Here is a 22,721-nt window from a genome sequence, read left to right on the forward strand (position 1 = left end):
TCTCCCATCTCTCTGGATGAACAGGACTTACATCTGAAAGGAGAATTACACACAAGCATCACCATTCACACAACAGCAGCAAAATCTGCTGGTAATCACAGACATGCACCAAAGGACTGGAAAAAGCCCTTCTCTTGTTTGTTTTCAAGATGACAAAGAATCAGTGCTGCTATTCAGAGACCTAAAGCCGACACATTTAGCCCTGTATTAGCAGTAACAGTCACTCATCAGATTAGAGGTACAGTCCCTTGGTAAGTTTTAAATAAGCAGGGAGGTGGGGGATTCTATTGTTAGTCTTCTCATTCCTTTGCCATAGATCTCATAAGGTAGCTATTTCAGTTATTAATTATTGAAGTTTATAATCCAGAAAGATGAGCATTACTTTTCTATACTTTTAAAATGATAATTTTAGAAACAGAACATGATCAATACTCTGAGAAAGTGCTCCTCCCCAAGAGGAAAGAGAGGAGGCATCACTTAAAAAAAATGGTAAATTGAGGAAGAATTAAGATTACATCCAAGGTGCACAAAATCAACAGGGCAGAGGAGGGAAATACTAAGGTGAATTAAATTGCTTGTGCCTGAACTCAAAGAATGGCTGAAGCTGAAGTTCATACACACAGAGGATGGATACCTTTAATTAAACACTAATCTACCTGGACATTTCTTTCTGTTTTACACACAGAATCACGTTCATACACTATCTTCAGTCACAGAAACAGTATTTGTTTTACAACACAAGTTTTAAGGGAACATCGAAGCCCTTAAGCATGTGGTTCTGTGCCTATTTTTTCTGGTGTCTTTGTGGATATAGCTGCAGAACTGCTGGAAAACTGGTGACTAAAACAAAAAACAATTCATGAGCAAAATAAGCTTCTGTAAACCTGCATACCCTGTATCTGAGGAGTGCCTTTGTAACAAAATTCTTGTATCGGAGAGGAGCATAGAGGTTGTTAATAAAATTTTAAAAAAACATTCCAAGTAATTTTAATTTGCACTGTGCTACTACACAGCAGCTGGACCCCCAGACCGTGCAGAAATGGTGCTTTACAGGCAGGTAACAAAAACACAAGGCTTGTCCAAAGAGCTCACAACACGGCTCTTGCCCCAGTAGCACACTTGGGATGTAATCATGTAGCCTCAGTACTGGCTGCATTATGCCTGACTATACACCCTACATTCTGAAAGGGAAATAAGAGTTTAAAAGCACAAGGCCTTACATGGCTGCAGAGGGGAGGCTCTTGCAGCCATATATCCAAACCTTTCAGGAAATAGTGTTCATGAAGTAAAGAACACTGAGTGAAGTGTGCTCTAAATGCCCATGCTGCATCCAGAAGCACAGCTCAACAACTGAAAATCCAACTGCCAATGCTAAACTGTCAAAAACTTCCCTTTGGAAACACTGTGTTACTTTGCTGTCATTTCTAAGGCTGCTTGACAGAACAAACCAGACACTCCTGCAGGATTGGTTCTAGGCAGATGCTGACCCCATTAGGAAGTTCATCCTCAATTCATGTTCAGACTTCAACCAACAAACAGGAACCAGGATTTATTACCTGGAAATCTTCTGGATAGCACAAGTCTGTGTACGTACCACACAGCCTGGATGCCAGTTCCCACTGCCCTTAGCTTACCAACAACAGATTAATTTTACCTCCATTAATGTTGAGTGATAAAAAACACCCCTTTAAAGAACCAGGCTGAGACACTAAATGTGCATTTCCTAAATTGTTATTTGTAGATCATAGAATCATAGAATCATAGAATCCTAGGGGTTGGAAGGGACCTCGAAAGATCATCTAGTCCAACCCCCCTGCCAGAGCAGGGTCACCTAGAGCACATCACATAGGAACGTGTCCAGGCGGGTTTTGAATGTCTCCAGAGAAGGAGACTCCACAACCTCTCTGGGCAGCCTGTTCCAGTGCTCTGTCACTCTCACAGTAAAAAAATTTTTCCTGATATTCATCTTAAACCTCCTATGCTCCAACTTGTATGGATGTCCAGTCCTTTCTGCACTTGAGCTCACAAATTTAAGTTTCAACACTAAAGCTTGCTTGGTTGAATTAGTATTTTGGCAAAATGACAGAGGAAAACTGTGAAACTTGAGCAAAACCCCCCAAAACCACAAAACAAAACTGAACACCTCTCCCCTCCTCCAGGCTAAAGAAAACTGTCAAATTAATTAGAACAAACAGGAAAACACCAGAACAAGGGACAAATGCATATGAATGTCTATGAGATGAGACTCTCTCCTGATAGGAGCATTCTCTGTGAAAACAACCAACAACTTTCCAGACTTCCAAGGAACTTATTTAGCAGATGAGTATCAGTTCCTACTAAGAAATACCAAGGGAATACCCCCACCCCCTGCATACACCTACCCAGTTGTGACCAACAACTTCAGCCAGCAACCCTGTCAAATCTAACAGAGTATTAAAAACGTTTTACCAGACACTGGCTCATACAAAATTCATGTTCAGGCTTGTAGAAAATTCTCAGGCATGGCCTGAACAAAAAAATTTTCTTACCAACTACCAGTCAGCTAATTGATATACAGGGGCAAGTAGCAACACTATTCAGAATGCAGAAGTCAGTTGCTGCCTCTTGCCATCCTCCTACAACATAGATTTAGCTGGGGGGAGGAAGAGGGCACTGGGTAGAGACAAGGAAAGGAAGATAAAATGTTTGGTGAAAAAGCAGTGAATACAATTCACATTGAAGGAAAGGAAGTACCAAGAAAACATGGCTACAAAGATCACTGCCAGAAAATAAATTTAAAAAAAATCCTTGACAAACATTTTCAGTTCATTTTTGTTTACAATGGAGGAACAAACTCATTGCCTACCAGACTTCTGAGATTACTATTCAGACAGCCAAAGACCAGAAAACAAATGGCTGAGATGAAATCAATTCACAGAAAATCTCACAAATGTTAGAAATACTTAATGCTCCACATAAATATTTTTTCCCAGGTGACAAAATTCTCATACAAACTCTAATCAAGCCTTAGTATTCTGAGAAGACCTGAACTACCAAAATTATGGCTATTGTAAAGCTTGTGATGATATTCAAATATCCTTAATGAAGGAACAAGTTGTTTTATTCCTTGGGAATATCAGGTCCACTGAAGATCTCTTGGGTTTTGAACTGCTGTACAACAAAAAGTCCAGCACGATGACAGAAACTGCAGATGAAGATGACATGTAGCCCACCTCCCATGAAGATGACACTGACTTATCATGTGCTAGAGGAGGGAGACAGAAAAATCTCAGCAGCTGCAGCTGTTTGCTGAGCAAAAAGGACAGGTAAAGAACTAAGATGAAGCTAACGCTGTCAGGTAGCAACACAACAGACTCTAAAGACTCAAGAAAGCCTGGCATGGGTCCATCACACATCATCTGTGTGCACTCAGAGCTGTGCTGGAGTGACTTTGCTTGGTCCCAGGCAAGGAAGGGAGAACACAACCCTGATAACCCACCTCACCACTGATGATGCTTTTCCATCATACAGAAGGGCAAATAGCTATTTAGCATGCAAATGGTGTTCCATAGACAATATGAGCCATTTTAAGTATTTAGTAAAAGAAAAACAAACTAGTACACTTCTGAAATATTTTGTACAGCCTCCTATGCTGTTTCTCACCAGGAGTGTTCAAGGTTTTTATATTGTAATCACATACAGTTGTTAGGTTGCTCTTTGTGCTCCAGTGCACATTTGTCTACTTATATTTCACAGCAACAAGAGAAAAAAGAAATAATAACAAATGGAACCTCAGTTACAGCTAGAGAGGCAAAGGATAATCTGTATGGCTGCTGCAAGCAGAAAACACAAGCCAAGTCAACAAGAGCTTTTACCCTGGGAAACTATCAGTGCCATTGAACAAAAACAGGAAAATTACTGATTCCGAGCTTTGCAGACTGTTGACTCTAGGAGTCATCCAGTGGGTGATAGAGTAATATGCTTCTTAAACCATTAAAACTCAATAACTTCCCACTAGAGTTTGTATCCCCATTTTACATGGGCAATTTCAAATACACGGAAGAGCAAGTCACTATGCACACAAGACCCTGAGACATCAGGCACATTGCCCATGACCAGCAATGTATCTTTCCTCACTACACTCAAATCTGTCAGGTTCTTGTCTCTTCTGAAATAAAAAGTACAAGATGCAAACTCAAAAAAATCTGAGTTCTGAATCTGTTTCTAACAGATACCAAGCTACCCTCTTCTTTCAAGAAAAAAATACAGTTAGCTGTAAATGATTCAGCTCTAATAAATATACATAGTATAAATTTGCTATTTAAATGTTTTGCTACCCTCTCCTGTTACATGGTAGAGTGGGTAAAGTCTGAAATTTGAAACACTGTCTTTAGGCTACAAACTAACATTTGTTTTGCAAGCAAAAATACCTGGTGCAATTTTTTCCCAAAAAAAAATCAGGCCACAAAAAGGAGTTCTCATATAGTTGGAAACACTTGATCACAAAAAAAGAACAAAATATTCTAATGATCAAACTTAAAATTCCAGTCACAATTGTAAGGTGCAGCATCCCTGCCAGTCCACTATGATCCATGTGGGAAACATTAATTACATGACAGTAATTACAAGACAGTGTCTTCACAGGCATGACAGACCTCTGTTCAGAATCAACAATGCTCAGCATCCCTCTGCCACCACCACTCACTTGGGTTAAACACCACAAATACTTGTCTTTAGCAGTTACAATTGGTTTGGGTTTGGGGTGGTTTTTTTGGTCAGATTTATCAAAATCAGCATATTTGAACTGTGTATTTTTCTATACTCTGTCAAAGACACCCTGGCCCTTATGCACAGGAATGGAAGTACAGCCCATTTACATTGTCTTTGGCAGAGCTGTCCTCTGTAACAGGCTGGAATTGCATTCTCCAGTCCCCAAGCCCACAGTCACCTTTTTTTTTTTTGTATTTTTAAATTACAGGTATTTATCCAGACTGTGCACGGAAATCAAACAAGACTCAGAGACATCCACGGGTGTATTTCTGATGCAGGACTCGTATCCCCAGCAGAAAAAAACCAGGGAGACTAACCCAAAGGTGCTTTTTACATTTTCTCTCCAGCGCAGCTGATTGCATAACCACCCCGGGGCCCCCGACCCAGACACGCATCCCGCCAGCGCGCACGGCCAGACCGCCCCAGTCCCTCCCAGTCCCTCCCAGCACGCGGAGCAGCGGGAACACCCGCCCGCCGCGCGGGGCATTCCCGCGGCAGCCCCCTGCCCCACCTGCCCCTGCCCCTACCTGCCCCTGCCCCTACCTGCCCCTGCCCCTGCCCTACCTGCTCGCCGCGCAGGGCATTCCCGCGGCAGCCCCCTGCCCCACCTGCCCCACCTGCCCTTGCCCTACCTGCCCCTACCCCTGCCCCACCTGCCCCTGCCCCACCTGCCCCTGCCCCTGCCCCACCCGCCCGCCGCGCGGGGCATTCCCGCGGCAGCCCCCTGCCCCACCTGCCCCTGCCCTACCTGCCCCACCTGCCCCTGCCCCACCTGCCCTTGCCCTACCTGCCCCTACCCCTGCCCCACCTGCCCCTGCCCCACCTGCCCGCCGCGCGGCGCTCCCGTCCTTCTGCTGCTCATCCTCCTCCGCGATGGTGAACAAGCGCGGGGGGCCGGGCCGCGCGGCCGCGCCCTGCGGCCGGGGGTGCCGGGGGTGCCGGGGCCCCGCGGGGCCGCGCATGGCGCTGCGGGGCGCTGGGGGCAGAGCCGGGGCAGAGCCGGGGCAGCCCCGCGCTCCGGCAGCCGGCTTCCCCCGCCCAGCCCGGCATCCACCCGCTGAGCGCCCCGCCGGCTTCCCCCGCCCCAATTAGCGGCACATCGCGCCGGATGCTGCCGGCCGCTGCCTGCAGCTCAGCGGCGGGCTCCGTGCCGCAGCACCTTCTCCCGCAGCCCTCCCGCGCTGAACACAGCCGGCAGCAGCCGCGGGACGAGGCGATGCGGCGCCGGAGCGGTTGTCCTGACAACAGAGCAGCCCCAGCGCGGGGCTGCGGGGCCGGCCCGGCGGGCGCGCCGGGACAGGCTCGGCAGGCGGGACCGCCTCTGGACGGCTGCTCCGCGGATGCATGGCTAGAAATTCTAGCCTCATCTCGACCGAGCCAATGAGGAGAAGGCTTCTTCCACATACGCATGTGCTGGGTGTCCCCCCACCCCACCCCTTCCACCTAATCACCTTCCTATGCAGCGCGTACCTTTGGCGTTAGGAATGTGTGCACCCGCAGTTACGGGCAGGGGTTGGGACATTCTGCTGTGTGAAAACTCAAAAAGCAGGATTTCTAGCTTGTGCAGACAGCACAGGACACGGAAAGGACTTCGGGGGTAAATATTCTGTACCGCATCATTAGCTCTACAGCACCAACCATTAACCACACGCAAACAGCCTGGGTGGTTTTAATTAGCAGGATCTCCTTGGTATATTGGCATTCTGGACTTTGTTTTCTATTTACAGCAGAGCGTTTGCTCCCAAGTTTGCAATCTGCACGTTCCACCTTGCACAGCTCCAAACACCACCATACAACACGCTGGGTGTTTTACCTGCGAGACCATAATCTTCATCCACTTCCACCGCTCTAATTCAGTCTGTGACCACCATTTCACAAGGCTACAGAACAGAAACGACAAGCTAGACCATCTCGATGTTAACATTACAGGATTTTCCCCACTTCATACTTTTTAAAGAGAAACCTCCTGTAAAATTATGACCCTGCCACAAGACGGCACATACACCGTTTGACAGGTGTCCAGGTGGTGAAAACGCAAGATGATACAGACATGTATGATCACCTGAAGGACTGCAGAAGTAGGGTCAGAGTTTATGACAGTCACATCGCAGTGCCCTGGGATGCTCTGTACAGAGCTCTTCAGCTGGGAGGACAGACCTGTTCTCACACACCGCAGGCTCATCAGCCAGGACCCCAGTGGATGGAGAAGAACACAGCACCACCTGAAGGCTCAGCAGGATCACTTTCCCTTCTTCTTCAGCATGAGCACAGAACACCCCATCAGAACAGAAGTATTCTGCAGGAGGGCACCAGTTCTGAACCAAGCCCACAGCCCACTCCCAGTGCATCTGTCCTGCTGGGCTGCATCTGGGGCTCTGGATGTACATGGAAGCTACACACGATGATCTGTCTGCAGATAGAGATGCTTTGTACTAAAGGGGGGGGGGGGAAGTAAGGAAAAAAAGCTCTAACACAAGCTGTTCTTTAGGAATTCACCTGCTGGGGTTTAAACAGGCTGCTACTTTGTCCTGTAAACGAAACAGCTCCCTTCCTCAAAGTATTACCATGAATAATTTTCACACAAGCCCAAGTCTGTCACTAACAGAAAAGTACCAGAACAGCACTTCCATGGCAGCCTAGTTAAGTATCAGTCTGTTCCCTCTCACTGTTTTAAGTCACTAAGAAAGGATTCCTGCCCTTTTAAACATTCTGTTCAGTCACCTTTAATTGCCAAACTACTTAAATAGGCATTTTTAAACATGTAAGAACTAACAGAAAAATACACCTGACTGGAGGAGCTTCCAAAGGGGCTTTCCAGCTTACAGGTACAGTAAGTACTGCTTTGGTGTCTCCATGTCCCTATTATCTGAGGAGTCATGGAGAACAGCTAGAAGACTGAGAATGCCTCCCTTGGTCCTTGCTGAAACACCCACACCCAGAAGAGTGACTTCTTCCAAGTACAAAGTACAGTAATTACTAAGTCTGATGCTTTGGCGCCTGGTGAAGATGGGTTTGGGCTGTGACCCACAGGCAGCTGAGGCGTTGGTGCGTATTTCTGTTGTCTTACTAACACAGAGGTGAATTCTGACATAGGAGAAGGATCAATAGCACATTCAGCTTTCAGAGCATGATTTTGTCTCCAGGCCCTTGTGGTTAAAACCTATGCCAGCCCACACCATGCTTCAAAATGCCTAATAAAATGGCACCCTAACCACCTGCAACCTATTACAAAGACACCTGTTGCAACAGAAGATACCACACAACTTCAGGTGCTTCTTTTCTTTTTTTTTTCCTTTTTTTTTTGGTAAAAAACCCTTCCTAATAACACTACTAAGCATGCTTAGAAAGGTACTAATGCTGCACAAAAACAGACTGTACTGACAAATTCCCTCCCTCCATCCATTGGTTTAGGGCAGAAAAATAAATTCCTGAGTATCCTTATCAGGGGAGCTTTGCTTTTTTCAGCCTTGTCTCAGCTATGTGGCAGCTTCTACACAAAAACTGGGATGAAAGCAACATTGCCTTGAGGGGACAAAGTGGTGGATAACTTTAGCAGCAAGGCTGTTAAATTATTTTTTTAAAAAAAGATAACCATTTGCTTACACAATCCCTATTAGTGATTTTTTTCCCCTTTCTAACCGTTAGTAGTATTGTGCACCAACACAATTGAAACTGAGCTCTTATTGATGGGTTGAGACTCTCTCAAGAGACAGAGAGAGGGCAATTGTGTGTCTTGAGGGCACTGGATGAGTTTTGGTTTTCTCTTTTACAACATTTCCAAACTCATTATCAGCTAAACCACTACACCTAAACACACCCACTTTCTCCTGGATTCTGTAGGTGTCATTACATGCACAATACATGATCTGATATGCAACAGTGGTAAACAGCAGTCTGAACAAAGATAATAGGGTAATTATATTGTGATCTGGGACATGTAAATATTTATAAAAACATGCTAATTGATGTTTCTGCTTTAGCATCAGGTATTTAGGTTTGATATCTCTACCTGTGTAATGAAAAGCTAGTTGACGCCAGTCACCATGATACCTGTGTGCAGCCTACTATGGGTAATCTGATAACTTTCAGTGGCTGAACTCTAGATGTGCTCTCTTTTTTCATTCACAGGATAGTTTCAGTCCCTGTAAACTATCCAAACACTGTATAAGGCTCGTTACTGTGATTTAGAGTATAACAAGTTGTGTATTAAGTTCATGACCTACAGCCACTGCCCTGTGAAGCATTCTGCCAGCCTGAACCTTTTTGCTCTTTCATGTGTGGGTGGAAGACAAAAGGCAAGACTCACCACACGAGAGCTACCTAACGGGAAGGAAAAGCCTTGCGAAGACAAGACAACTGTTATCTTTCACAAGAGCTGGCAGGCTGTGATAACCGGGGCTGTGTAGGTTTCTGGGGGAAGCCCCACTTGATGTGCCACTGACTGGAAGCCATCTTGTACCATAAACTGTAGGGGGACTTCACCTGTCTCCCCTCTCCTCCCTGCCACAAACTGCAGACCGGACTCCATGGTGGAGACAGAGAGTCCTGTGCCGGGAATCCACTGGAAACATTGCTGTGAAGTGCTGCCCAGACGCTGCTGCCAACCCCGCAGGGACTGGAGGGCAGCCCCAGGAAGACAGTGAAGCCCAATCCAGCACGGGGAAATAACTGCAAGAACTTACAAAAAGGGCTGCAGCACCCGGGCTCTGCTGGCTTTTCGCAGTGCAGGGGAGGTGCTGCCGGTCAGTGGGCAGAGAGGTCTGCTGGCTTTCTGGAGAAACTAAGGGAGACAGGGTCAGTCAGCCTAAAGGAGCGACATGCTGCTGTTCCTGGCAGTGCTGGAGAAGGCCTGCCAGTTCCTGTGCGCTCCTGGTGAACTCCACCTGCCTGTGAGGAGTGGCTGTCCGCCTGGATCGCAGACCGTCCAAAGGACTCTAGTGTCGCTGCTCGTCCTGCCCTCACGGCGTGGTTAAACCTGTTGCCAGCGAGGCAGGAAGACAGGGAAAACCTATAAAACAGCTGACCATCCGGGGACTTGGGTGAAGAAAAATGTTTACTTGTCCTTAATCCTTCCTTGCCTGTCTACCCGGCCCCCATCCCTATTCCCTCTGCGATCCCTTTTACCAACTGTTAGGCACACCTTCCACCTCCTCCTTTCCCATTCCTTTCCTTTCTCCTTATTGTTATTGCTGAAATCAATGGGGTGTTGTTGCTGTTGTTGTTAATTGAAGTTACCTTGGCATACTATTATTGTTGTTTTCCATTATTTCTTATCATTATTATTGCTATTCTTGTTTCCTGGTTACCCTCTTTGAACCTCCTGCCCTAAACTGGTTTATTTATCCATTAATAAACCGTAGATTCGTAAATTCCAATTTATGAATTGGAAAGTTGGCTGCTTTTATGAGAAGCATTAGTGAGTATCACCCAAAAGGTGAGAGCCACGTGTGGACCCCTCGGCAGATCCTGATAAATTAAAATCTCTCCAAAAAAGGAGATAAGCAAGTCGCAGATCGCGACGCAGGGTTTGATGGGGAAACCCCTCCCCATCCACAAAAAAACACACCGAAAAGCAAAAGAAACCCCAACTCCCCAACAATTCCTGGTCTAATAAATGCTCAGTCTTAACACATACAAAAAAAATCCACTGTCTGCCATTACTGTGAAACCCAGATAGGATCGTCCACTAGTTAACCTCCAGCCTTCAAGCCCCCCTTCCTCCCCACTGCCAGCCAGAGGGAGGAACACAAGAAGTTCAGGACACATCAAGCCAGATTCGGAAGCCAGGTCAGCCTTCCCACCACTGCTCTGCTTTGTGACACTTTACCCCTCTGAAGCCTGAGGTAAGTTATAACCTCTAGCCCCGACTTATCCAGTTAGGAGATGGCATAAAGCCTTCAGAAGAATTCTTCTGAAAGAATTCATTGATTCTAATAAAATGTTTTTCTCTTTTAAAATACTTTGTATGACTTTACTGTCATAAAGAGAAGACAAGTTTGGACTGTGAAAACCGAAAGTGGAACAGGTAAGTTTTTTAGTGCTTTTAGAGCATCATACACAATTCTTTTCTTACCTTTTCCTTCAGTTTTATCCAAAACTACCTACAGCTGAAGTTAATTTTCCTGTATGGTACCAAAAAAAGAAAACCACCAAACCAAAACCCAAGTAAAAGAAAATCCACAAACCTGCAACAGGTCTGGGTCACAGTATTTGTAAAGCAAAATAAACCCTGTTCTACTTCTGCTCTTGAACGCTGATACAGGGCCCTTTAACACAAAAGGAAAGCTTCCCCTCAACTTAAGTGCATTTTATATCAAGAATTAGATCAAGTCAATGTATTATTTTCACACATGCTCCTTTCCAGATTGCCAATATTTCATTGTTATTTCTCTCTTAGTACTGAGAAGTTCAGGACAAGGTCAGTATCTATCCTATACAGTAGCATCAAGAAAGGATATGGCATTTTACATTCACAGACATGATTTCCCAGCATGAAACAATAAGGTTCCATTGGGAACTGGGTTTCAAATGTTTATTTCCTGGGAAGAAATATCAGGAAAAGCAAGGTAGAGTTTAAACCTCCCAACCTGTTCCACAAAAACAGTACACCAAAAAATGTCAATGTATCTACCCTTCAAAACACACACCTGTATTTTATATAGAAATTTTCAACATTAATCATCTACATCAAAAGCTTTTTTAATAACTCATTTTAAAACACATAATATAGACAGTGCTAGTTGAAAGAATCTCAGAAAATATTCAGTTGGAAGGGACCCATAATGTGTAGCTCCCTACTCCTGGCAGGACTATGTTGGAATAGATGGGCACTAACTCCAAACTCAATCTCTCCCCAAGTTCCCTCAGGAGACTCATCTCTCTGCATTTACTTTCTACTGCCCTAAGCTTTAAATCAGGCCAAAAGAACTGAGAAAGTAGAGCCTTTTTTTTTCTTTTTTTTTTTCTTCTATGAGAAAACAGCTATTTACTCAGCATCAAAGGACTGAAAACATTTTCAATGCCATGTATATCTAGGACAGAGCAAAACAGTCCTTAAAAGGACTGACAGGATTCTTTTCCCCCTGTTTTTTAAAAAAGAAAAGAAACAGTTAAGTTGAAAATAGCAGAAATAGCCACTTTATCAGAAAAAAATACTTGCTTTCATTAAGCCAACCACTGTCTACATCATCCACACCTATTTTTTTCCACTGTTTCTCTTGTATTCTCTCTTCCTTCTACCTCTTATTGTTAAAAAATGACAGAGAATTAACTTGTCTTTACAGAGGTTTCTAAGTCTCTCCTCAAAGATATCTCTAAGGCCTCACTCATATCAAAGTTAACAAATGACTGGCAGATTATTTTTACAGCAGTACTTTTTTTTTTTAAACAACTTCACTATTTAGTGTATAAACATCTAATATAATAATTTACTTCCACTTTTCATCTTATTGGAAGGAAAAAAGGCCCCTTGCATTAATCAGCAAGATTGAATATAAAATGCTACAGAACAAGAAGGGAAACATTCATCTTTTTGACTAATGAGAATCCTGCTGTCAAGAGTATAGATGCACTCTGAATAGCCTTAAATAAGCAATGAGTTGACTCACTTATAAAAGTCAGGGCCATCAACCAAGAGGAATTTCATGAACTTATTCTTAATCATCCATTGAATTAGGGGCTTCAACCCAAGACAGAGCAGAACTGTTCAGCCTTTCTAAGCAAACATCCACTTAAATATGTGCTGGAGAACGAGAGGAGAGCAGCAGTGGATTATTAAGATTCTTCAGAAGGCAAAGTTAGAATGGCAGGTTCAGCTCTTTTCACCTTTCTCCTGGAGCATCAATCAACATGTCTTTATTCTGGTTTCATATCTCAGTACCCCCCTTTCCAATAAGCTGAATTCAGAATTATTAGCCACATCTGCCTAAGAGACAATGTATTTTAAATGAGGCAGGTCAGGAAACAAAAAGCAGAGACCAGGTCTTTATTTCTGTATCGACCATCCTGACTACTCTGGCTCCTTCAGCTTTCCTGTGCTTGTGTGTCCCATTCCATGTGCTGCACAGACTGTGCACATTCCAGACACTGCTTGGATCACAACAGTAATATGACATACTCTTCAGCCACAGAACTGGAGGTCCTAAGAGCAGCCATGGCAATCCCCTGATGAGATATGGGCGACTTCTTCAGTCCCCACCTTGTCCCTTCCCACTGGAGTCCTGGTGAATGACAGGCAGGGAGCTGTGCCAGCAGCCACGCTGCCTACAGGACCCTGGAGCAGGAGGCAGCTCCACCAGGAAACACCACACAAGTGCTCAGGCACAGAAAGGTTCTCCTGGAGGTGACCTCTTCCTAGTTTCAGCTGACCCTCTGACATACTATCCTGCTTTCAGCTGGGATAGAGTTAATTTTCTTCCTAGTAGCTGGTACAATGGCGTGGTTTTGATTTAGCACGAGAATAATGTTGATAACACACTGATGTTTTAGTTATTGCTGAGTAGTGTTTATTATGCTTCCCATGCTGCCAGCGAGGGGAGGCAGAAGCTGGGAGGGAGCGTGGCCAGGACAGCTGACCCAAACCAGCCTAAGGGGTACTCCATACCACCAGCCTAAGGGGTACTCCATACCACAGGATGTCATGCCCAATACATAAACTGGGGGCAGCTGGCCAGGGGGGACTGAGTGCTGCTCAGGGACTCTGGGCATTGGTCAGGCAGTGGTAACTGGTGTGCATCACTTGTCTTCCTTGACCTTTACTTCTCTTTCTTTTTGTTATCTGTCATTTCATACAATTATTATTAGAATTAGTGCTAACTGTACTTTATTTCCATTATTAGTCTGTTCTTAGCTCAACCTGGGAGGTGTTGTTTTTTTTTCTATTCTGCTCCCCATCTGACCAGGTAGGGGGAGGAGTGAGGAAGCAGCTGTGTGGTGCTCAATTGCCAGCAGGGATGAAGCCATGACACATGCACAGTGCCACACACTGGACCCAGGATGTCAAGAGCTCCTCAGAAGTGACTATAAAGCAGGTAAGCCTTCACTAAATTCCCTTCTGTCAATTAAACCTGAACGTGTGTGCATTCCCACGCATAAGAAAATTGAGGAGAAAGCTGGGAGCCCTGCCCTGTCTGAGTCAAACCCCCTCATCAGAGCAAAAGACCTGAATGTGGAGGTAAGAGCCTCACAAACACATCAATAAAACAGTAAAATACAAGATGTACGTTAACAAGTCTTGTTACATTTTTTTAAATTAAAGGGACTTGCATCATGTGAGTAATTCTAAATATTGCACAATGATGAATAAAAACATTAGATCATTCTGAGCCACCCCTTTCCATTTATATCTAACAGAAAGATACTGGATCTGGCCCCATAGTGGAACACATCGTGTAACTTCAGCCAATGCTCAGTTAAATAAGGAAAGGCAGTGAGGAATGGGCACTTCACAGGGCAGTAGGAAACAGGAACTCAGTACAAGACAGAGGTAATCAGTGCTAATTACCCTACTAGCTAACGGCCTGCGCAGCGTTGCCACTGCTTCTGCCTAAAAAAAAATAAATACCAAATCCTGGTTTTAAAATTCCCAGTTTGAAGCCATGTCAAGTGATCCAAGCACTTGTAAAGCACTCAAAATTAAAAGCACTTATGTATGTTCTAAGCTTTTTGGTAGAAATGTGAACACACTTCAAAGAAAAGGCGCTGAGCCTTTTCATGGAAACACGAACAAACTTCAAAGAAAAGGAAAAAGGCCAAGACCAAATCAAAATTTTCTCCACTCTTGTTTTCCTGACAGTATCCAATGGATGGAATTCCATGAACTACTTTGTGCTGTGTTAATTACCAGTGCTCTTCTGACAGCTTACTTCATAGTACATTTCTTAGATGGTGACCAAGTCGTCTGGACTTTTGATTTCTATTCATTTTAAGGGATAAAACGTTAAAATGTCAGACAAAAGCAGTACTTAGAGACATCAGTACTTTATTCTGCCGCCCAAGCCTAATCTCACAGTGTCTACCAATCTAGAGCATAAATCATGCCACCACTCACACCTCTGAAGAACCTCAAAATCAGGGGGAGTGTGGGTTGCTAACTCTGCCACTGGAACAGTGAAGCAGCCCAGCCCCCAGATCTCATTATGACAGGCAGCTGCAGGTCGTCTTCCTTGAACTCGGATCTCCTACGATACATATTGCAAAGATTTTTCTCCAGAGCCACAAAGGGTATAGATCTACCTTCTCCTTCTTGTAATGAAAGCAAAGATTGGTTATAATTAAAGCAAATACGGCATGACTCCGGAATCAATGCTCAGGAAGAGCTGCAGAACTAAATCTGAACCAATTTAGCAAATGAACCACATTCTCACAGCCTCTTCCACCTTAGACATGTTTACTCTGTATGTAGCCTGTTCTGCCACAGTTCCTAGCAGGCCACAGCATTTGTTTAACAGAAGTTACAGAAGGGGATCACCTTCCTGGAGGAAAGGTGGGTGTGCAGAGACAGCTGCCACACCACCATCAGCAGCACACTGTGCTTTCCATTGTGGGTTGACTTAGGCACATTTTTTCAAGTGGAGAAGAAAATATGTTGCAAGTTTATACAGTATTTATATAATTAAGGCAATTATTGCACTGATCATACTTAATTACTTTTAATGCCACAGATAATTTTCTGCTGTAAAGTATTAAACTTGCCTGTGATAGTAATAAACCAGCCATCATGCAAATAAAATTGGAGCCTTCTCAGATTACTGCAAGTTTACATTATTTACAGTTTGCAATAGCACATAAGAAAGAACACCCACATCACGGCCCAAGTAAAATGACAACACAACTTCAGCTAGGTTAGTAGAGGCTCTCTTCCAGAAGCGAGCTGATCCAGCTTCATTTAACAGAGGCCTGTGTCTTCATGAACTCGGAGGTTTTTGTGGCTGTGATTGGGTTTGGGGTTTTGTTTGTTTTATTTTGTGTTTGCATTTTCCTGCCCCTCCCCTTCTTTTACACTGGCAGTGCTAGGAATAGGTAGGTGGAGAAAGACAGCCTGGCTCTGGTTACACAACATGCATCTAAAAAGGCCTGTCACATTTTCCACAGTGTGTAGTCCTTGCACAAACGTTACTTGAGCAGAGAAAGACACCAAGAGACAGTAAAGCTGAGAAATGGCTTCTATAAAGATTTTAACCCATCCACACTTTTAAATTCAATGTAGTTGTACCATTTTCTTTCTACAAGCTACTGATAAATCAGACTCTATGCACTCAGAGCTACAGGAAATTATTAACATAGGACCAACTAAGTAATTGTCAGATCAGGTACAGAATTCCAAAGTCTGCACAGGTTTTAATCAGAGAGAAGTGGTGACAGAAGAATTAAAGATCCTCAACTTAATTTCTATATTAAAAGACAGGAAATATTCACAATAAGGCTAGTGCTTAAGTAATTATGGATGGATATTAGAGTACCTAACAAGATACACACTTTTAACAACTCCAGCCTTGGTAAGCGTGTACCAGCCTGCTGCAGATCCCCGGGACCTTCACCGCCTTGTGCTCTGATCCCGGGGGGTCAGTCAGAAGTCAGAGCGAGGAGCAACAGCCGAGGCAGGGGGCGGGGAGCCGGGCAGGGCCCGTGTCCCTGTGCCCGTGTCCCCGTGCCCGTGTCCCCGTGCCCGTGTCCCCGTCCCGGCAGCCGGGCAGGGACCTGCTGGTGCGTGCTCTGGGTGGGCAGCCGGGACAGGACGCGCCTCCGGAGCTTCTCCGCTTGGTATTCCCCACAAGAGGGCTCCTCGCATCTCGGGAATCCCTGCAAAGCTCGTTTTGCACCGCAAAATGCTCAAGTAGCTGAGATTAAAAATCCCAGCTGGTGTAAATTGGTGTATCCCCTTAGCAACGCACTCATTTTGCCATCTATGCATTTAGGAACGGCAGTGGAAAAAAACCCTCCCTCCTGGCAATTAAGCCGTTCACCTGCAGAAAGCAGAGGGCAGCAGACCATCTGCCAACCATCAAGGATCCGCTTCCATCGTCTCCCTCCCAAGTCCTCGCGGTGCTCTGAAAGCCTTCCCCAGCTCTGCACGGCTGTTTACCCAGCCACAGGAGGGGCAAAGGGAAAACACAAACACTCAGCTGTCCAACTGGCTTGTTCTGGTGGTTAAACAGAAGAAACAAGGCATGTGATGTCACCACAGCCGGATCCCGGCTCCTCCCGCACACCTCCTGCCTGAGCGCCGGGAAGCGGCCCCTGCCCGCCCCGCAGGCCCCACAGAGCTCGGGCAACGCAGCTTCACTCAGCATTTCACACACCAGGAAGTTCTGAATGAACTTTGACAGCACAAACCAACTTGAACTCAAAATACTCCACCGCTCTGGCAAGCAGATCCACCTCCTGCCTACAGATACGTGCTACAGAGTAAACGTTCAACACGGTAACATGAAACACAAAAGCACACCCAGAATAGATTTAGACACGCAAGTACTTTTAAAAAAAGTATACGTATGTAAATACATAATCACCTGGCAGCTCGTCTCCAGTTTTGGTAAACAATTAAAAAAAGACTGAGGATAGTTTAAAAAAAAAATTTAAAAATCACATCAACAATGTAAGGTGCAGACCTTGAAGAGAGTTTGTTACATGTGGCTTTAAAAATACCCTGACAGCCAGTTCTTCCTGTGGCAAGTGAAGTTAATGAGGCTGCAAATTCTAAACCACATAGGAAAATAGATGCACTTCTTTTATGAAGCTGAACTTTGGAGTGATGGCTGGGAGTGATTTGTAAAAAGGATTTGGGAGCAAAAGCACTACACCTCTAACTTTAAAAAGACAGCATCTGGATGGGTCTGCCTACCACTCTTGCCTGTGACTGTATGGCCACAATATATATAATATGTATTCAAAATATTATACACAGTTTATTAACCAACAGCCATATGGCCTGTTCGTATGTTGCTTTGATGAAAAAACCTCACTTTGTGATTCAGAGATGAACTTGGGAGCATTTTAAAGAAGCGGGGGACTGGGAAAGGGTGAGGAAAAAGGAAAACAAGGAAAAAAGGAGAGGACTGAAAGCTGGAGTCAGACTGCACAGCCCAGAAGGCAGCACTCCCGGCGAACGTGCCAGAAGCGCATCCCCTGCCCTGCAAAAGCAAACAGCATCTGCGCCCGCAGCAGCGCGGCAGCGCCGACCCGCCCGCGCCAGCCAACATCTCCTCCCCGCGCCCTCCTCGCCCGCAGGACAAGATAACAGCGTTCCCGCACGCTCCCGCAGCGCGCACCTCTGCGTGCAGAGATGCGAAGACACCTCTGAAACACCTCTGCTCTGCCCGGGGAGGCCGCTGGCCCGGGCAGCCCGAGCCCCGCGCCCGGGCCTCTCTGGCAGAGGCGCCCGCCGCGACCCGCCGCCTCCCCCGCCCGCACACCGCGCTGCCCCGCGGGCTCACCGCACCCTCCGGCAGGTGCTGCGGGGGTTCACCCGGCCCGCGGGAACGGCCGCTGCCTCCCGTCCCGTTCCAAGCCCGCTGCCCCGCACGCCGCGGGCTCCCGCGCCGCAGTCCGGCCGCCGCGCCCCGCACCCGGCCCCGCGTTAGCCCCGCGGCGCTGCAGGAGCCCGCACCCAGGGGCTGCGGAACAAGGAGCGGCGCCCCGGGCCCGGCAGGGCGCACCCGCCCGCAGCCCTGCGGCCGGGGGAGGGGGAGCGGCCCGGACGAGCCCCCCCCACGGGCCGCAGCGCCCTGCGCGGGGCCGCCTCGCTGCTGCGGGCCGGGCCTGCGGTGCGTGACACCGCCGGGAGGGGACGGGAGCCCCTCCCGCACACTCAGCGCACGGCGGGCGCGGGGCGGCCCCGCACCTGTTGCGGGAGGAGGCCGGGCCCGCTGCGCTCCCTCTCCTGACGGGCGCCCGCAGCCGGCCGGGTGCGCAGGGCCGCCCGCAGCCCCCGCACCGCCCCGCGCCGCGGCCCCTGCCCCCGGCAGCGCTCACCTGCGGGGCGCCTGCCCCCGCCGCTCCTGCCCGCCGCCTCCGCCATGTCTCCCGGCCCAGCGCGGCTGCTCCGCCCCGCGGCTCCGCGCCCCGGGCAGGTGAGGGCGCCACGTCCCGGCCCGCTCCCTCCGCGCCCGGCGCGGGAGCTGCCGGCAGCAGGTGAGGGCGGGCCCGGCGCCAGCGGCGCCCGCAGCGGGGAGCGGGGCAGCAGCGCCCGCCCGGGCGCCCCGGCCTCCCCGCGGGGACACGGGGCTGTGCCGGGGGGATGTGCCCGGGGGGATGTGCCCGGGGGGGGCTGTACCCGGGGGGCTGTGCCGGGGGGATGTGCCCGGGGGGATGTGCCCGGGGGGGGCTGTACCCGGGGGGCTGTGCCGGGGGGATGTGCCCGGGGGGATGTGCCTGGGGGGGGGTGTGCCCGGAGGGGCTGTACCTGGGAAGATGTACCCGGGGGGGGCTGTACCCGGGGGGCTGTGCCCGAGGGTATGTGCCCGGAGGGGCTGTACCTGGGAAGATGTGCCCGGGGGGCTGTGCCCGGGGGTCCCGCCGCTTGGCACAGCTCGTGAGGCGCCGGCGCGGTGCAGCACCGCGGGCGCTGGGACCACGAGCAGTTAGTTCCCCGCCGCGGGCCCCGCGTCCCCGGGGCCGGAGCCGCGCTGCGGCAGCCTCGGTACCGCAGCAGGGCGAGCACCGGAGCTGCCGCGCAGAGCTCGGTGCTGCCCGCGCACCAGCCCCGTCTGCAAAGGCCACGGCCTGCTCCCCTTCCCCGTGAGCTCGCCTGAACTCGCCCTGAATGTCTCTTTGGGGATCGTACAGGAGTGCTTCTCCTCAAAGCGTTCTCGATCTGGACTAAAACGTCATTTCGTTTCGCATCTGCCTGCCGGTGGCATCAGCCATCAGCAGCACGGCTGGAAAGGAGAGAACGGAGCGTGTTCCCGGAGCCCAGCCGGGAGGTGCAGCTCCCTGCCCGGCCCCGCGGGGCAGCAGGCGCTGCCCTGCCCAGCGGCTTCCTCGCCGCAGCAGCTGCGCTGCGGGAGCAGGTCTTCTTCCAGGGAAAGGAAGGATGGATGTGTTCCTGCACCAGGAGCCATGTGTGCTCTAACACAGAAGGAGCTGACGCCTGAGTGATAAATGTGCCCTGTGGTTCGTGGGCAGGAACAGTGCGTGTGATATAAGAACAGCCTGAGCTCTGCACTGAAAGGCGAAGGCGCTCCAAACTCAGCACTGCCTTGGGCTTCAGAAGTCTGCACTGCTGTGTTCTGCCTGGCTCCCTTAGTGAAGGTTGAAAGGTGTCTCTCAGTCACCCTGACCCCTGGGGTGCAGCAGCACTCCAGGTGCAGGAGGCTAGGAGCACTCACAGCTGTGTCCTATAGTCAAAAGCTTGTGCTTGGTAAGATCCTGCACTAAACATGCTGTGTCCTTACACCTGGATCTCCTGTCCCTTCCTTGACTTCATGCATATTCAGGCAGGCAGGCTGAGGAAGCCCAGGCTGAGCTGTCTGATGCACCCTGTCCCAAAATCTTTCTTCCCATTTTGTCCAAGGCTGTAAAAAGGAATGTGCCTGGCACAATCCAGATAAAGTAGCCCAAAGTGGGGCTGTTCCACAGGTTTCTGTGCAGAGATCTTGTATGTAGAAGGAGAAGCTGTGCTGCTCAGATAAGGACACCCAGACCAGTTCATGATCTCTCAAGTAGCCTCAGTGCACATGGCCCAGCCCAGGCCACCAGACCTGGTACTGTGGAGAAGGCAGAAACAATTGCTGAGCAGCTCTGCAGAAGCTACCTCGGATCTGGCAAGACCAGCAGTGAACTACAGGAATTAATTACCAGCTGGTGCAGGCTGGGTCTCGTGGAGGCACTGAAATGATCCCTTGATCCCACTCCCTGCTCCTACACGCAGCTGGCACGCTGGGCACCCCGAGTCACAGGTAACAGAACTGCTGCATGCTTTCCAGGTATCAGCACACAAATAAAGCAAGGCAATTACAGTCCTGCTGCATGAAATCAAAGGTTTTCAAGCTGCAAACACAGACTGATGGAGGATCATATTTTACATGAGAAAAAAATATTAAAATCAGCTGATTTTGTTGTCCTAGGGCACATGTAGATTTTTGTAGTTACTCTGGGTTTTGCAAGTCAACCTCCACCACTGGTCTTTCCAGTGGTTAAATCTATCTTGAAATTGTATTGTTTTAAGCTGCAATATAGTAGAAATTGTTAAACACATTTCTCCTGAAATGTAGTTAAGTTTCTGGAATTAGTTGAATCTATCTGTGCCCAAACATCAGTGGAACCATCTTCAGAGTAAACAAAACTGATTAAAATTATTTAATCTACTGTTCTTTGTTTAGCCTACATTTTAACACGTAATTGTTAGGTTTTAGTCAGCAAAAATTTCATACACATTAGGACAACGTGTTTCTGTTTAGAAAAAAAAATACTTTCTTTTCTCTGAAAATACTCACTAGGCTTGAAAGATCCAGGGCATAAGCTGTTCACTCACTACCAAAGATGATGAAGAAAAAAGCAAGTCTTACTCAGAATGAACTTTTCTGCAGCTGCCCTACAAGAATCTGATACCCAGCACCAGAATGCTGACAGTGAGAATGGATGAACAGGGAATATCCACTGTCCTTCTTCACTCTATGTGAGAAAAAACACATTGCATCAACAAAAGCAGAAGAAAACAATGGGTGACTGTGAACAGGTTGCCCAGGGAGGCTGTGGCTGCCCCATCCCTGAAAGTGTTCAAGACCAGGTTGGATGGAGCTTGGAGCAACCTGGTCTGCTGGGAGGTGTCCCTGCCTATCAAGGGGGTTGGATCTAGATGATCTGGAAGGTCCGTTCCAACCCAAACCATTCCATGATTCTGTGATTATTCAGTGCCTGGAGACAAAAACATGGTTTTCTTGAGCAGAGCACCCAGAGAAGAAGTTTGTTTGGCCCTGGATTGTCAGTACAGGAATTACACCGAACAGGAAAAATAAGAAAATATTCAAAGCTATGGTTATCAAACTCAAACCACAGTAACATTGACATGTATCAGAAAAGTTCCCTTGATACTCAGTATGAATTCTTCCTTTTTTTATTCCAATATTTTCCAGGTCTACACCTCTATTATTTTAAAAGTCTAAAAATATAGGAAAAAGTAAGTCTTATGTTCTTTTTATTTTCAACGGTGTTTGTCAGAGATAGCTTTAGAACAAGCTAACATTACTGTGGTTCAGGTGTATGCAACTGGTACAGTTCAGTAGTACATGGACAACTCTAAAACAAATGCACCATAGAACTTAAATTACCAAAAATAAACAATATTAAACTATGCAGGGCAGTAGGTAAAAACAACTACCTTTAGGTCTTGCACGCTAAAAGAAAAAATACCTAGTTATTATTGAAATTATGAAGATCTATTACAGATTATTGATATAATACAAAAAAAAAAAAACTTGAGAAGTTGTTGTCACATTTTGGTTTTGTTCCAGTGATATACAGTCACATGAAATCTTACATCAGTTTTTCATGAAATTAACATCTGGCTACTTTAACTACAACATTTCGTGAGTTTATAACAGTTTTGGTGTTTTGTTTTTAATTTTTGAAAAAGTTGCATGTAAAAACATGTACAATAAAATAATGTTGTGTAAAGCTGTTTACAGGTTCCTTACTGATGATAGGAGTAAAAGCAGTCAGGAAGCTGCAGTGTTTCTAACATTGGTAAACAAATACTGGATTAAAGTGCAACAGTCCTTCCCGCAGCGCCCGCTCCGTGAATCCTTCTCCTCCGCAGGGAAGCCCCGGGAAGCGGCGGCATCGTCAGGTGCGCTTCTCTCGGAAGTCAGTGATGGCTTTCCAGAGTGTGCACAGCATCCCTCCTCTGCAAAGAGAGGTCAGAAAGATGCTCAGGTACAGAGATACCTGCTAGCCTGAAAGCATTCCAGCTCAGGTGCCTTCTGATTTTCTTGCTCAGGTTTTGGCTAATGAAATCCAGTGGGCAGGCTGATCAA

The 22,721-nt window shown here is 47.3% G+C and overlaps 2 protein-coding genes and 1 long non-coding RNA gene across 13 annotated transcripts in view; 1 reads left to right on the forward strand and 2 right to left on the reverse strand.

Moving 5' to 3' along the window:
* The window catches only part of MAP7 (microtubule associated protein 7), a 106,878-nt gene extending 88,046 nt beyond the window's left edge, over positions 1–18,832 (reverse strand). For 7 of the 10 annotated variants that reach the window (XM_051614361.1, XM_051614360.1, XM_051614357.1 and 4 more), the window contains exon 1: positions 18,721–18,831. In XM_051614361.1, coding sequence (XP_051470321.1) covers positions 18,721–18,766 — 46 coding nt within the window. In that variant the 5' untranslated portion in view covers positions 18,767–18,831. Of the gene's footprint in view, positions 1–16,712; positions 16,803–18,720 lie in introns of those variants that run through there. The other 3 variants (XM_051614351.1, XM_051614350.1, XM_051614353.1) reach the window with 2 other exon arrangements.
* Positions 18,833–19,234: 402 nt separating this feature from the next.
* LOC127382570 (uncharacterized) lies at positions 19,235–22,362 on the forward strand. The gene is made up of 2 exons (XR_007888992.1): positions 19,235–20,645; positions 21,186–22,362. It is a non-coding gene; the product is annotated as an uncharacterized LOC127382570 (long non-coding RNA).
* Positions 21,867–22,721, reverse strand: part of MAP3K5 (mitogen-activated protein kinase kinase kinase 5) — a 94,710-nt gene continuing 93,855 nt past the window's right edge. For both annotated transcript variants that reach the window (XM_051614349.1, XM_051614348.1), the window contains exon 30: positions 21,867–22,591. In XM_051614349.1, the coding sequence (XP_051470309.1) occupies positions 22,531–22,591 (61 nt within the window). In that variant the 3' untranslated portion in view covers positions 21,867–22,530. The remainder of the gene's footprint in view (positions 22,592–22,721) is intronic.

This window comes from Apus apus, chromosome 3 (assembly GCF_020740795.1).
Source record: "Apus apus isolate bApuApu2 chromosome 3, bApuApu2.pri.cur, whole genome shotgun sequence".
Lineage (NCBI taxonomy): Eukaryota > Metazoa > Chordata > Aves > Apodiformes > Apodidae > Apus > Apus apus.